Here is a 15,760-nt window from a genome sequence, read left to right as displayed (position 1 = left end):
AACCATCTTCTAATTGTGCGGTCAAAGACCTTATTAGATTGGTATCGCGAATTTACCAAAAGTCCTGCAGGTGGTTTTGTAATTAGACTTCATTTAATACTCTAAATTAGTGGTCAAAAGACTAAAAAGTTTTCGCGAAATTTTTTTCAGCCCTAACCAAACACGGCCTAGGAGTCGTCAATATTTGGGCGCGTATTGATAAGCAATTCGAGATTTAAGGCTCCCTCAAGCAAAAGGGTGCTCGCAAAAATCGCTAGTTTCTCTTGTAAAGAAAAAAAAGGACGCTTGTGGCTAGGCAATAATGGCAGCAATAATTATCACGAGAAAATCTGGGATCGCCAGTACAACAGCACGGTGGAAAACATTAAGCAAGACAGAATACAGAGTGGAGTACATAGTGGTACAGAAATACAGAATCTTGCAAACACGGGCGAGCATTGACAGCACAAACTCGTGGGAACATGCCAACGTAATGAGATTATTAAGCCCGCGTCCACGTGGGCTAGTTCTAGAAGCTGCGAGAAGGTGTTCCGGTGCCAAGTCATCGGAATCCATACCAGCTACAGCCCACAGCCCCCTAATCCATGGCTCCGTCGGACATGCTACCACCAGCAAGTCCTCCACTCGCCTCGGCGCTCACCTGCAACTGAAGAGCGCACTCCAGGTCCGAAACCACATCCGCCATGAACGGACGGTCAATACCACAATCAGCAAGGCACTTCTCAGCAGTCTCGGCGAACTTGTTGAGACTCCACCTCCCCGGATTAATTCTTCCCATTAGGAATGGGTCAATGATCTGATCAAGATTGCCCTCCTTCTTGCATCGCAATGCCCAACGTGACAGCGCTTGTTGTTCGTCTGGGAGTTTGGAATCAAAAACACGCCGAGCACAGAGGACCTCGAACAACACAACCCCAAAAGAATAGACATCTGATTTCTCAGTAAACCGACCGGTCGCGAGGTACTCAGGATCGAGGTAACCTAAAGTTCCGCGGATCACTGTAAGGCATCTTAATAGCTCAGTACTATAAATAGAAAGATCCGTAATCTTGGCAACCCATTTCTCATTCAGCAAGATGTTTGACGATTTCACGTTACCATGGATGATCTGTAGTTCATGAAGGTAGCGCAGGCCACGAGCTGCAGCAATGCAGATCTCTATACGTTGCTTCCAGGTAAGGGATGGCTTCTGGGTCCCAAGGTGCTCAAGCAAACTTCCACGATCCATGTATTCGTAGACCAGTATCATCTCGTCCTTTTCAGTGCAGTAACCGAGCAGTGGCACAAGATGAGGACAGTGGCGGTGCTTTGACATTATCTGTATCTCATTATAAATGTCATTGATAATCGAAGAATCCTCCAAACGCAAACGCTTGATAGCCACCTTCGTTCCTGCCCCATAAATCATGCCACGGTACACCTTACCAATTCCACCATCACCAGAAACGCAGAGTAACTTATCAAAGTTGTTTGTCGCAGCCTTCATATCTGCAAACAAGAACCGACGCAGACACACACCTGACGGCAAAATATTGGCTGGGATGTTCGCTGAAGCTGGAGGTGCTGTCTTGTTCTTCCTAGCCCAAGAGAACAGACCTGAGCGTTGCGATGCCTGATCCTGACGTGAAGCTTTCTGTCGTAGCACCCGAAGACGTTCCACCACGTCAATCATCTCAGGACGTTTCTCCCTTTCCATCGTTAGGCATTCACCTGCCATCTTTGCAATCCCTTCAATAACCTTCATGTTATCCTTGCTTGCAATTTCAGCATCAAACATACCTCTCACACCTCCGGACCCCCTTGCAAGAGCACTAGTAAATGCATAAACAATGTTGATGTTGTCAACTACTGTCGTCGCCTTTTTCCTGGCAATCAGTTCGAGGAGAACAACTCCAAAGCTATAAACATCATACTTCACAGTTAGACGCCCATCCAAAGCAAACAGAGGGTCCATGTAACCTATGCTTCCTATGACATTCTTTGTGTGCATTGTCTTATCCGTGTTGGCTAGTCTTGATATTCCAAAGTCTGACAATTTCGTGTGGAAGTTGCTATCTAAGAGTATGTTACCAGGCTTGATGTCTCCATGGATAACCTGAGTGTACATGTGAGAATGCATGTATGCCAACGCCTCCGCACACTCGATGGCGATCCTAAGTCTTACATCCAAAGGGATGGGAAGGTTGTCATCGTGAAGAAGATCGCTTAGATTTCCATTAGCGACATACTCAATGACCAGCATAAGGGCATTTTCCTCCTCACAGCAACCAATGAGCCTCACTACGTTCTTGTGGTTGATTTCACGATGGACGATCAGCTCTTTAGCGAAGTTTTCTTTCACATTGTGGATAAACCTTTTCACCGCAACCATGCTTCCATCCTCAAGAACCCCTTCGTATACTTCTCCAAAGGCACCTCTTCTTTTTTCTTTGTCCACAACTTCCTTGAACAGATCCCCCAGGAAGTAAACCTCGTCGTTCGAGAGGCACATCGTGGGCTTCTTGACATGCCCAATAGCGGCTCCAGAGCTTGATGAAGGGGGCATGTGAAGTGGGTCAAAAGCGGCGGTGGAAGGAGGCTGGTTGAGCGGGGTCGGCGGCGGGGTGGTGGTGGTGGATCTTGGTGGTGATGTTCTGGGGGAGAAAGGGACGGCGTGGATCGGGACGCGCGTGGTAGGAGTTGGCACGGAGGGGCGACGGCGGGGGTGTGGGGTTTGCTCGCGAGGGAACGCCATGGGACAGGCGTAGCTCCGGTGGCCGGTGCCGCGGCAGATGCGGCAACGGACGGGATCACGGCAGTGCTTGACCTGGTGGTCAGTGGCCAAGCAGCGAAAGCAGCCGGGGTGGTGGAGGGGAATGGGAGGTGGGCGACGCAGCTTGGGTGGTTGGCGAGGCGAAGGCGAGAGTAAGGCGTGGAGGTAGGGTTTGCTGGCGGGTTGGCGTGGAGCAGTGAAGTTTGACAAGACCGGGGGGGCCCGAGTAGACGAGCGCGCGGCAGTCGGAGGAAAGGGGGGGTATGGCGGGTGAGCAGGAGTCAACTGTTGCATGATCTTGGAAGATCTCCTGGGCCAGCTGGGGGATCGGCGGTAGTGAATGCTGCAGACTGCCAGTGCCTGGGCAGAGTTTGACCGTTGTGTGAGGCGGTTCCCAAGGCGCCAAACCACAGGCGGCTGGTTGGTGAGCATTGAACACTTCTTCTTCTTTCTTCAGCTCTCTCGCCATTGCTACTGCTTGCTGCTCGGAACCATGGATGCAAAACCGGAGGCGATTGAACTCCAGGTGACCGCGTGCAACGATGAAGTTCGCAACGTTCTGATTCGCAACTCTAGCGCAGAAAACAGCGTGCCCAACAAGGCGAGCACGGACAATGGCAGGAGGAGCGACAAGGTGGAAAGAGAGAACCGACGTGACAAAGAACGAGTTGAAACGTGCGGCAGGGAACGGAGGGGTTATCCAGATATAAGCACTGAGAGAGATGGGGTGGAGAGCACCTGGCAGAACGGCAGAGTAGAGGTCATGCAGAACAAGGTGTTGGAACTGCACCCCTGGCCTGGTCGATGGAACATCCTGCAAAAGTCGGCGAGCAGCACCCAAGACCGTGAGAGACGGTGCGGTACGTAGCGCCGGTGTGGTGGGCAAGGGGACAGGCGAGCGTGGTGGAGTGGCGGCGCCGCCCTGGGGTGGGCCGGCGCCGAGGACGCTCGGTTCGCGAGAGGCGAGATGCATCTCCGGGAGCCAAACGGTGGTGGGCGCCGGGGCCGGAGTGGCCGCCGGCGCGGGGGCTGGTGGCCGCCGGATCCGGGGTGGTTGCCGGCGTGGGGGTCCTCGGTTCTGCGGCCGCCATCCCCAAAGCCCGTGACGTCCACATGGTCACTCGTGGATATGGCGAGCCCACGCCGCGTCCCTCCAATGCAAGTGCTGGTTCTGCTGGTGGATCCCGCTCCCCTCCTCCGCCTGCTTCCCCTGTTGCTGCGGAGAGTGGAGAAACCATCGCTGTGTCAGAGGAAGAAGACGTGGAGGAGGAAGAATCTGAGGAGTCTGTGGAAAGTGACGACCTGGATGACGGTCCTGAGTACTTGGATGTCTGGGTGGCCGAGGGCGACTGGGAGCGGGCGGCAGTGTACGCCTTCGTCTACATCGAGCCGGCGGAGGCCGCAGCAAACCCAGCGCCTCTGATCCGGGCGGCCATGTACTGCGCCGTCCCCGGCATCAGGTTCCAGCTTGTCCCCTCCTCCCGTGGTGTGATGCTCCTTCGTTTCTCGTCCATTGCTGCACGAGAAGCGACCATGGGTGTTCAGCCGATTCACTACGGTGGAGGGACCGTTGTTCGTTTGGAGAGGCAGGAGGAGACGGACAACCGTTTCGTCAGGGAGCCGGAATGGCTAGCTCTGGTTGCGGTTTCGGACTACCCTGAGGAGCACTGGGATGAGCAGAAGGTGCATGAGGTCTTCAAGTGCATGGGTACCGTAGTGGAGATTGACCCGTCCTGCATGGATGGCCACGACCGCTCTTCCCTGCGCTTCGTGATTGCTCTGGTTACCCCGCACGTGCCGTCCCTCATTGGCATTCACCCGCCAAGCGGCAGGGGGGCTGTGGTCCGCCTCAACACCATGGCCCTCTGGCCCCGTGGGGATCAGCTCGACGCCCAGGGGCAGCTTGTGCCGTTTTTTGGGCCGCCCCCACCCCCACCGCAAGCTGGGCTTGGGCCGCCGGCAAACGGCGGTGGGCACAACTTGCTCCCACCTCCACCACCAGTTTTTGGGCCGGCGCCGCCTCCTCCCATTGGTCCTGCTCCGCCACCGCTCTTCCCTGCTGCCTTCCTGGGCGCCTCCATCCTGTGCTACGGCTTCATCAACGCCTTCCCGCTGCCACCGCTACCCGCACTGCCGCTGCAAATCAGCATCCCTGTGTGCCCCCCCGCCGCTGAACGCCCAAAGCTCCACGCACCATACCTGCTCCTGACCTGGCACGAGAGCACCACCACCTTTGCCGATCAAATACCGCCGCCTACAACCCCAGCTCCACCGCTCGCGACGCCTAGCCTCAACCCGCACTCACGCTGCCCCAAACCCAGGAAAGCAAAAAACAAAGTTTCTGCCAAACTTGGGCTGCCCACTGTGGGTACCCGTAACAGTTCTCGTTTGGCTGCCAAGAACTCGGGGAATGTAACGACCTACCCTGGGATAACGGCTAAGATCTACTCTGCACGTTGAGTAAATCACACCTGCTAAATAACTCTCTTGCGCTTTCGTCCTCGCTTCGCGCAAAAGGTTGCAACCGGAGTTATTTAGCTTCCCGGGGCCTGGTATTTAAGCTGGTCTGGATTCATTTCTATTTTCAGTATGGGACTAAACTGCCGCCGTGCTACAGTAGCATGTCGCTACAGTAACCCGGCCCAACTGTCATTTGGCCCGTTCTGTTACAATCATCCCCCCTTAGGACTCGACGTCCCCGTCGAGTACCAGACCAACCTAAATACCACCAGGAGTACCAGACCAACCTAAATACCACCAGGATCTCCTCTCTTGGCCACGTCCCATACGTCTAGTGCTAACGGTCCCATGTGCCACGTCCGTGCGTCCAGTGCCAACGGTCCCTGTGCAACGTCCGTGCCTCGCACGCGCCCGTGCCTCGCACGCGCCCGTCCACATGCCTTGGCATCTGCGACCACGCGCCCGTGCTCATGTCCGCGCACTTCTGCCCGTATGTGGCGTGAAACCGCGAGAGTCGGCTCTGATACCAGAGTAACGACCTACCCTGGGATAACGGTTAAGATCTACTCTGCACGTTGAGTAAATCACACCTGCTAAATAACTCTCTTGCGCTTTCGTCCTCGCTTCGCGCAAAAAGTTGCAACCGAAATTATTTAGCTTCCCGGGGCCTGGTATTTAAGCTGGTCTGGATTCATTTCTATTCTCAGTATGGGACTAAACTGCCGCCGTGCTACAGTAGCATGTCGCTACAGTAACCCGGCCCAACTGGCATTTGGCCCGTTCTGTTACAGGGAAGTTCGAGTCCATGGCAAGCAAGGCTACTCAGCTAAGGGCTCTCAAGGATAATCTCGCTCTGTGCTCCAAAAATGTTCAGCTGCATGTTGCCAAGAAGAATCTGCTGAAGAAAACCAAAAAACCAATTGGCAGTGATGATTTGAAAAAGCTAGCTGAAGCTGTTGGGCTGGGAGCTGAAACAGCTCGTGCTCTTGATCGTGTCCTCGCCATTGGAGCTGAAACTGCGAGCACTTTGGACCGGGCGCTTGCCGGTCAGACATGATCGAACTCCATGGTGACCTCGCGCGGATTGCTTTGCCGTTATCTGTTAGCAATAGCGCTCTAATCGTCACTACTTCTCGTTGTTATCTTTGGACGCACGCTGGCTGCAATTTACACGCCCCTGTTTCCGTTGTTGTACTCCCTCTGAACCTTGCTGCTCTTAGGTTTGTGCTGGCTCTTCGGGTCTGTCTGTCGCGCTGCTTGTTCTAACGCTCCTCTTTGTAACCTGCGTCCTTGTCACCTATCGTGGACAACACGATTTGTATCCGGGTGTGGATTGTGGGTCCAATGAATGCTAGCACTACTACTTACGGCCTCCTCTCCTGGAATGTGCGCGGTCTGGGTGATGACGATAAGTGCAAAATTGTGCGTGACACTCTCAGTGCACGTAATATCACTATTGCTTGCATCCAAGAAACTAAGCTCCGCTCTGTGTCGCCTGCCAAAGCTAGATTTTTTCTCCCTCCAAACCTCTCCAATTTCCACTGCGTTGACGCGGCCGGGACGCGGGGTGGCATCCTCACTGCATGGGATGATCGCGCCTTGGCCATGACTTCCTTCTTTACTAGGCGCCACTCTCTAACACTTTTCTTCATGAGTAGAGCCTCTGATGCTACCTTCGCCGTCACGAATGTTTACGCTCCAGCCGACCACCATGACTCTCAGCATTTCCTTGAGGATTGGAGTGAAGTTGCCAGCCATGTTGATAGCAACTGGCTCGTGGCGGGTGATTTCAACCTCACAAGGAATGCTGACGAGAATAGCAACGGCACCTTGCACCAGAACCTTGCCGAGCTGTTCAATGACACCATCCATGCCTTGGCACTGATCGAAATCCCTCTTCTTGATCGCTTATTTACGTGGTCAAACCACCGTGCCGAGCCCACTCTTGCGCGGCTTGATCGCGTTTTCTTTAATATTTCGATGAGCCTAGCCTTTCCCAACTCCTCCCTCTGCTCACTGCCAAAACCAACCTCCGATCATACCCCGCTCCTTCTGAATATTTCTACCACTATCCCAAAATCCAACGTTTTTCGCTTTGAAAATGCCTGGCTGAAACACCGTGACTTCCTCCCCACTGTGCTTCCTGCCTGGTCGGATGGTTTGTCCCAGGACGCGGCCGGCAGTTTAGCCCGATCGTTGAAAGCAGTCCGGTGCGCAGCAAAGGTATGGGCACGGGGTAAGCGCGCTCCTCCAGCTCTCATTCAAAATTGCAAGTTTGTGATCTACCTTTTTGACGTGCTCGAGGAAGAACGTTCTCTGTCTGCAGGGGAACGCACGCTGCGCCTCCAATGCCAAGACCGCCTGGCGCTTACATTGCGTGAGCGAGCTGCCTACTGGAAACAACGGGGCAAGCAACGTGCAGTCTGCGAAGGGGACGCAAATACACAGTTTTTCCACGCTCATGCAAGCCACCGCCTGCGCCAGAACCAGATCCGGGCTCTTGAGATCGACGGTGTGATGGTGTCCGCCCACGATGCCAAGACGAGTGTTCTAACAAACCATCTTAAGCAGCTTCTCGGTGTGGAGCAACAAGCAGTCTGGTCCTTCGATCTTGACCTGCTGTACGCAACTAAAGCCCGTGTCAGTGCAGAGCCGCTGGTGGCGGAGTTTTCTGAGGTTGAAGCTCGAGCAGCAATCCGTGCAATGAACAAGAGCAGCTCACCCGGTCCGGATGGTTTTGGGCCAGGTTTCTACTGTGCAGCTTGGGCGATGGTTTCCAACTCAGTGATGGCCCTAGCGCATGCTTTCCATGGCGAAACAGCAGAGCTTGAGCGCCTCAACCGCTCATATGTGGTGATGCTCCCAAAACACAACGCAGCGGTGAAGCCAGGTGATTACCGCCCAATCTGCCTCCAGAACTGCCCGTTGAAAATCATAGCTAAAATGCTCACCTCCCGCCTGCAAAATGAGATACCAAAGATCATTGATATGGATCAGACAGGGTTCATCAGAGGTCGCTCCATCTCAGAAAATTTCATATACGCCATGGAACTGGTGCAATGTTGCAACAAACGGAAGCTCGCGACACTTGTTCTAAAACTGGATTTTGCCAAGGCCTTCGACTCAGTAAATTGGGACAGCTTACACAAGATCATGGCAGTAAGAGGTTTCCCCCCGCTCTGGTGTCGCTGGATTGCCAGTTTCCTCACCACATCCAAGTCCGCGGTACTGGTCAATGGCTCGCCTGGTCCCTGGTTCAGTTGCAAACGTGGGGTGCGGCAGGGTGATCCCCTCTCTCCGTACCTGTTCTTGATTATGGCTGATGTTCTCCAGCAGATGGCGAAGAGTTGCTCAGAGATCAAACACCCCGCTGATGACAACTTACCGTGTCCCGTCCTGCAATACGCGGACGACACACTGATTGTCCTTCGAGCGGACACTGGTAGTGCGCGGAAGCTGAAAGAAATCCTTGACTCCTTCTCGGCGGCAACAGGGCTCAAGATCAATTACAACAAGAGCACCATTGTGCCTATGCACACCTCTGCTCGTCATGTGACAAGGCTGACCAACATACTGGAGTGCCAAGAAGGTTCCTTCCCTCAAACCTATCTTGGGCTGCCGCTTTCTTGTGACAAGCTGCGACTCAGTGCATTCACTCCGCTGATTTGCAAGTCTGATCGTTACCTGGCGAGATGGCAATGCACTCTCCTGAACCCAATGGGGCGTACAGTACTGGTAAACAGTGTCCTGGACAGCCAACTTATCTACGCCATGTCCTCCCTGCTACTACCCCAGGGTACACTGGATGCCTTGGACAAGAGACGTCGTGCATTCCTCTGGGCGGGGGACGACCACGTTTCTGGTGCACAATGCCTGGTTGCTTGGGAGCTGGCGTGTCAACCAAAGGAATTGGGTGGTCTTGGGATCAAAGATCTTGCAGCCCAGAACAAGTGTCTGCTACTGAAACTTCTCCACCGCCTGCACAACCCCGGGGGATCGGCGTGGGCATGCTGGGTGCGCAGCAAAATCGATATGATATCGATGCATGGGGACATAGCCGGAGCGCACTGGCGCGACCTTGAGGAGCTGCTGCCTATGTACCGTGCAGTAACCGTGAGCAAAGTGGAGAACGGGGAGACAACCAGCTTCTGGCAGGATAAATGGCTGTCTCAGGGCCGACTCATGAATATATTCCCGCTCCTATACAGCCATGCTACCACAACGGAGGCCTCGGTGGCTGAGGTGCACCGCAATGGGATCGAGCCTTTCCTGGCATCACGATTTTCTGCCGGTGCCAGGGAAGAACTGGCTGCAGTCAAGGCGATCCTCGAACACCTTGAGCTGACTGATGCCGACGACCAGCATTTCTCGCCGCTTTCAGAGATGAAGACCGAACTGAAAACAGGGCCTATCTACCGGCTAACCATGCTTGCGACCGGAGCACCAGAATGCACTTTTGCAGATTTTGTGTGGAAGAACAAGGCACCACCACGGGTACAGTTCTTTGGATGGCTACTGGTGCTGCAACGCCTCAACTGCCGTGCTAACCTGAAGCACAAGCACATACTGGAAGAAGCTTCATGCGAGCTATGCAAGAGTGGAGATGAGGACTGCGATCATCTCTTCTTGACATGTTCCTTTGCAGCTCAGGCTTGGAGCAAACTAGGCGTGGATACTCAAGGGTGCGCCGTGCAGGAAGTCTGGAAGGTGCCGCGCCCAGCAACAATCCCGGCCAAGCACTACGACAGCTTTCTTCTGCTAGTATGCTGGAACCTGTGGAAGCACCGCAACGAGGTGGTGTTCAACAGCCTCCCCCCTTCGCATGAGAGACTCTGGTGTGCCTGCAAAACTGATGCTCGAGAATGGAGCTATAGGTGGAAGTCAGCAGACTACGCAGTGAACGAAGCCTGGTGTTTTCTCTTTTCGAATATGTAATCCCTTTCCAGTTTTTTGGCCCCCTGTTTTTCCCTAAATTTGCTGAAGACCAAGTGTAAAACTTTTGGCTTGCAAAAAGCCCGTTAATCAAAATTCAGGTGGGGATGCTCTCCCCCCCGGTGACCATCAAAAAAAAAAAGGCACCTCTTCCAAGACTAGTTCGATAGTTGTTGGTCATTCTGTCTATGTCACCTTTAGTGAAGCATTTTATGCTATGATTACTATGCGCCTTCCACTTAGATCTATCACCTTCTTGAATAAATTCCATGGTTTTGTCTGTGGAGTACTCCTGCGGAAGCGGTGAATTTCATATAAATGACAATTAGCCTTAAGTAAAACACTAGATAACCATAGCAGATGATGATGCAGCAAAAATCAGAACCTTGCCCTCAATTGTTTCTTTTCCTTGTACTAATTGGTACTCCTACTTCTGCCAGTGCATTGTTTACATGGACCTAGTAAACCAGTAATCTGTAACAAAAAGTTATTTTCCACCCACTTCATCATTGACTGAATTGCAGCTCTCTAATGTTTCTTTGAGAAAAAGACCAAAACCAGGTAGCTATTGACCCAAAAAAAAATTGGTTCCAATGTGTTGGTTAAGTTCAGTTTCATCCAACACATAATTTGACAGTTGGAGAATAACCCACGATATATGTAGTGATTTCTAGCTGTAACTGATGCCGGCTGACCAAAATTGGTGCGTATTTAATTAGAAACAATAACATTGTAGTACAGTAATGGCACCATCACATTGCTTGCTTTGCTTAGCTTTCAATCGGTTCGAGGAAACTGGACTAATAGGGCAATTAATTCGGGTAAATCCCATGCCTTGCGATGGGCTTAACCTTGAGAAACAACCGGACACTACACACCGGAGAATGTATCTAGATGTTGCTAGTTAAACAGAGGTGCCTACACTACACATGAGAAAACGTTTTCAGTCTACGGTGACAAGGATACTCTGAATCTAAAGGATCTTGTTTTTTTCATTCAGATGTACAGTACATCTAACAAAAGGTCGAAGAAGGCATGCAACAAGGTAGCAGGCTCGATTTTTCTTGTTCTTCCATGTCCCCCCCCCCAAAGAAGGCGGCAAAAGGGAAAGTTCACAACTCAGCTGAGTTGCAGGCACCCGGAGAATTTTTCGACGGATAGAAAATCTCTAGAAATCAAAGATTGCATATGCATTGCTGGCTGCTGCTAATAAGGATGGACGAGCGAGCTTCACGGCATTACCTTGCGGATGGATTTGCGGGCGCCAAGTCAATCGTCTCCCTCCGGTGTACTACGACTCTTACCGGGCTGCCATGGAAGGAAGCATCAATCATGGGTGGAGTGGAGTGTACAGTACAGGCTTCGGTGCAGAAGGGAAGACGATGCCCGGGGCCAGGTCAACCGTGAATAGTGCCAATGTGGGCATATGTGGCCCCCCGGCGGAGTAGGAAGGAAACTTTTCCTTTCCGTGTGTCCCAACTCCCAAACCGGGTAGGTCGGCCTGCCTTTGACGATGCCATGACCATTGACCAAGGCGGCTGTTGAGGCATTTCGTCGAGCATGAGTAGTGCGCGACTGCGCGTGGAGGGAAGGGACCTCGCCGTGCTGGATCCGCCCGCCACCATCGCCGCGGCGACAAATCTCCCACCAACCAACCACTTCAACAAGTTCCCACTGCAGAAGACGCGACGCGGCAGTCCAAGCGGCAACAGCCACACCGGCACCGCACTGTAAGAAGGCGTCTCTTCCGCGTCGATCCTTTCAGCACAAGTTTCCGCCTGGTACAGCTAATCACTCACCCTTCATCTCTGATCGTCCAGGAGAAAAGAGAGAGATCTTGCTTGTTATCAGCAAACCCACCACTCTCAGAATCGCGGTATCAGCAAACTCACGCCCACCAGGTATGCGCATATTTCCAGTTTTGTTGAGTCAGAATTTCTATTTTTGCCTGGTATGACTAAATTCATTGCTTCGACTTATGCCTTCGATCTTTGTTGATCGTTAAGATCTGTTGTTTCAGCAGCTACATTTTTTTCGGTTGTCAATCGAAGGGCAAACATTAAAAAAAAGTTCAACCTTTTATATATGATGAGTCTCTGTTTTACGTATGGGTAGGTAGCTGCCCTTCTCGCATCATCTGATGAAAGATGGATTTTACTTCAAAGTTCTTCTCTCTACTTTGCTGCTACCATATTGTCTTTACACAATTCAGATCCAATTTGAGAATTCCAACGAAAATTTTTACAACTTTTGTATCAATACATGATGACTTTACAACTCAAAATGGTAAAACCAAGGACTTAATTGCAGTAGATTTCAACTCTAAACTTCCGAGAACTTTCAACTCAACGTTGACTATTACTTGTTCTTTGGTTGTGAAACCGGTGTGGGGAATTCCTGTACTATCCAGAATCATTGATAGTTTCCAGTTTCAGCAAAGCATAAAACTAGTCATTTTTAATTGATTTAAGAATAGTATTGCAACTGCCACTTAATAGTTCATTTTCTGACCGTTATCCCATCCATTCCTTCTTTCAACTCTAAACCTATAAGAAATTCTAGCCACAAGCGTGGCAAAGTTAATTAAGAAAGTGAGGGTATGACAAATAGTCCAGGGTGCTAACAAAGTGTAGCTCACCACGGTTGTCGGCTTGTTGCAATCAAATCAATCAAAACAGCTGCTTAAGAATTTATGGCATGACTGAAGTTAAGCGTGGCAATTTTAGCCGCGAACAAAACATGCGATAGACGTGCTGTTTTGTAAAATTTACCAAGTGCCCAAAGACAATGCTACTATCAGTTATGACCGAAGTGTTTTATCATACAAATCTGTTAGTTAATGGGCATCCCACGTACAACTGATCTAGCCACAAATCACTAGATATTTCTTGTTAGATACTTGAAGCTGCCCTTGCACTGTTCAAATCTGTGTTAGATTGAACCTGAACATACTCTGGAAACTATTTGTAGGTCAAGATGTCTCCATCATTTCCTTAATTTTTTTTGGAATAAATATCAGAAGAGGTGCTACTCATTCGTCAAGGTACTGACTCTGTTATATATTCTTCATGATCACCTTCAATAGTTACCCAGTAGTTTACCCAACACTGACTGTTCTACTTACCAATCTAACTCACAGGAGTCCTCAAGAAAATACAGTAATGGAACTTATCCAAGGGGCTGACAGATCAAAATGGACGATGCATAGTAATAATAGCATAACATGCTTCACAAAAGGTGAGATGGCAATAATAACTGACAACTACAACACTATTCTCGGAAGAGGTGCATTTGGAGAAGTTTATTAAGGAGTTCTTGAGGACCAAAGTAAGGTCGCAGTGAAAAGGTTTATCCACAATGTGAAAGAAAACTTCGCCAAAGAGTTGGCCGTCCATCGTGAAATCAACCACAGAAACGTAGTGAGGCTCATTGGTTACTGTGTAGAGGAAAATGCCCTTATGATGATCACCGAGTATATCGCTAATGGAAACCTGAGTGATGCTCTTCACCATGACAATAGTCCCATCCCTTTGGATGTAAGACTTAGGATTGCCATTGAATGTGCAGAGGCGTTGTCATACATGCATTCTCACATGTATAATCATGTCATCCATGGCGACATCAAACCTGCTAACATACTATTAGATGGCAAGTTTCATGCAAAATTGACGGACTTTGGAATATCAAGACTAGTCAAAACAGATAAGACACTCTATACGGGGAATGTGGTAGGGAGCATTGGTTACATGGACCCTTTGTTCGCTCGGGATGGGCTTCTCACTTCGAAGAGTGATGTTTACAGCTTTGGAGTTGTCCTCCTTGAACTGATTGCCAGGAAAAAGGCAATAACAGTAGTTGACAACGTCAACATTGTGTCTGCATTTACCAATGCTCTTGCAAGGGGGACCAGAGATGCGAGAGAGATGTTTGATACTGAAATTGCAAGCAAGAATACTATGAAGATTGTTCAAGGAGTTGCAAAGATAGCTGGTGAATGCCTGATAATGGAAAGGGAAAAACGTCCGGAGATGATTGATGTTGTGGAACGTCTCCGGGTACTAAGGAAAGCTTTGCATCAGCATCAAGGACAGCACCGTGTAGATCTGTTCTCTTGGCTAAGGAAGAGCAAGCCAGCGTCTCCAGCAGCAGTTAACGTCCCTGCTAAGTTTTTGCTTTCAGGCCTGTGCCGCCAGTTCTCGCTTGCAGAGATGAAGGCTGCGACAAACAACTTTAATCGGTCACTCCTTGTTGGTCAGGGTGCATTTGGTCCTGTTTTCCGTGGCAAGATTGATGGAGGAAAAACTGAGGTGGCTATCAAGCGCCGTGAACCGTACTCTATGCACGGTGAGGATGAGTTTCATACCGAGATAGAGATGTCCTCAAAGATCCTTCACCACAATGTTGTGCCACTTGTCGGTTATTGCTATGAGATGGGTGAGATGATTCTCGTCTACAGCTATATGGCCCATGGATGTTTGCGTGACCACCTCTACCGAACAAAGAAGCCACCTCTTACCTGGAACCGGCGTCTGGAGATCTGCATTGGTGCAGCTCGGGGCCTGCACTGCCTTCACGCATCACACGTTATCTATCGTAACCTGAAGACGACAGACATTCTGCTGGATACGGAATGGGTTGCCAAGCTTACAGATCTTGCTCTGTGCAAGAGTGGTCCATCAACGGACGAGATGACAAGGGTCATTGGCAGTGGTGGTATCCTGGACCCTGAATATGTCGCCTCTGGTCGGCTAACTGAGAAATCAGATGTCTTTTCTTTTGGTGGTGTGTTGTTGGAGATCCTATGTGCTCGGTCTATTTTAGACCATACTCTCCTGAACGAACAAGTTGTATTGGTAGATTGGGCATTGCGATGCAAGGAGGAGGGCAAGCTCAATGAGATTGTTGACCCGTACCTGAAGGGATCCATTGATCAATGGTCTCTCGAGACGTTTGTTCGAACTGCTGAGAAGTGCCTTGCTCCTGAGGGTATTCACCGTCCAGCGATGGGAGATGTGCTTTTAGACCTGGAGTTGGCCCTCAAAGCACAGGCGCAGGGGACTGTCCCAAGATCATCTCCAGTTCTGTAGTTACTGTAGCAGTAGCAGTCTCCTTTTTTTTTTTTGAAAGAGTAGCAGTCTCCAGTTGGTTCGTAGCATGCCGCTGCTATTCACTGAATGAATAGAGCAATGGAGCGCCTGAAGGATTAGAGTATTCCATGGTGCTTGGAAAGGTAATAAGAGGTACCATAATTATGTATTACTTAAATTTTGTAGGGAGGTACCAACTCGATGATAGTTTTTGGTACCTCTTTACAACTAGTGATACCTTTTCGAGAAAAAAAATATATTAGTGGTAACTTCAGACTTCAGTGCCTCTCCAAAATGGTAAAAGGCCAGAAGAATTACGTGGCCCAGAGCAACGAATGAAAGACTTAAATTCTCCATGTCAATTTGTTACTTTGATTATACGAATTCATAGATTTTGCACCCTTGCTTGTGAGCTTGTCTCCAGATATTCTTGTACTGTCAATAATGAGTAGTGTTATGAATGGTATGATACTTTGCAAATGATGCCCAGCAGTGGAGCACATAGGTATGCTTGGTCAGTTGGTCGATT

General features: G+C 50.4%; 1 protein-coding gene and 1 pseudogene across 1 annotated transcript; one reads left to right on the top strand and one right to left on the bottom strand.

Moving 5' to 3' along the window:
* Positions 1 to 292: 292 nt before the first annotated feature.
* LOC120652188 (leucine-rich repeat receptor protein kinase HPCA1-like) lies at positions 293 to 11,541 on the bottom strand. Its single transcript, XM_039929938.1, has 3 exons — positions 11,387 to 11,541; positions 10,292 to 10,436; positions 293 to 2,415 (listed from the first exon to the last, which is right to left on the bottom strand). The coding sequence occupies exons 2-3, from the start codon at positions 10,413 to 10,415 to the stop codon at positions 578 to 580; spliced, it is 1,962 nt and encodes a 653-aa protein (XP_039785872.1). The 5' UTR covers positions 10,416 to 10,436; positions 11,387 to 11,541; the 3' UTR covers positions 293 to 577.
* Positions 11,542 to 11,608: 67 nt separating this feature from the next.
* Positions 11,609 to 15,632, top strand: LOC120652187 (annotated as a pseudogene).
* Positions 15,633 to 15,760: the final 128 nt, after the last annotated feature.

The sequence above is a fragment of the Panicum virgatum genome, chromosome 9K, assembly GCF_016808335.1.
Source record: "Panicum virgatum strain AP13 chromosome 9K, P.virgatum_v5, whole genome shotgun sequence".
Lineage (NCBI taxonomy): Eukaryota > Viridiplantae > Streptophyta > Magnoliopsida > Poales > Poaceae > Panicum > Panicum virgatum.
Note: the sequence above shows the minus strand (reverse complement) of the source record. Positions and strands in the feature narration are given on the sequence as shown.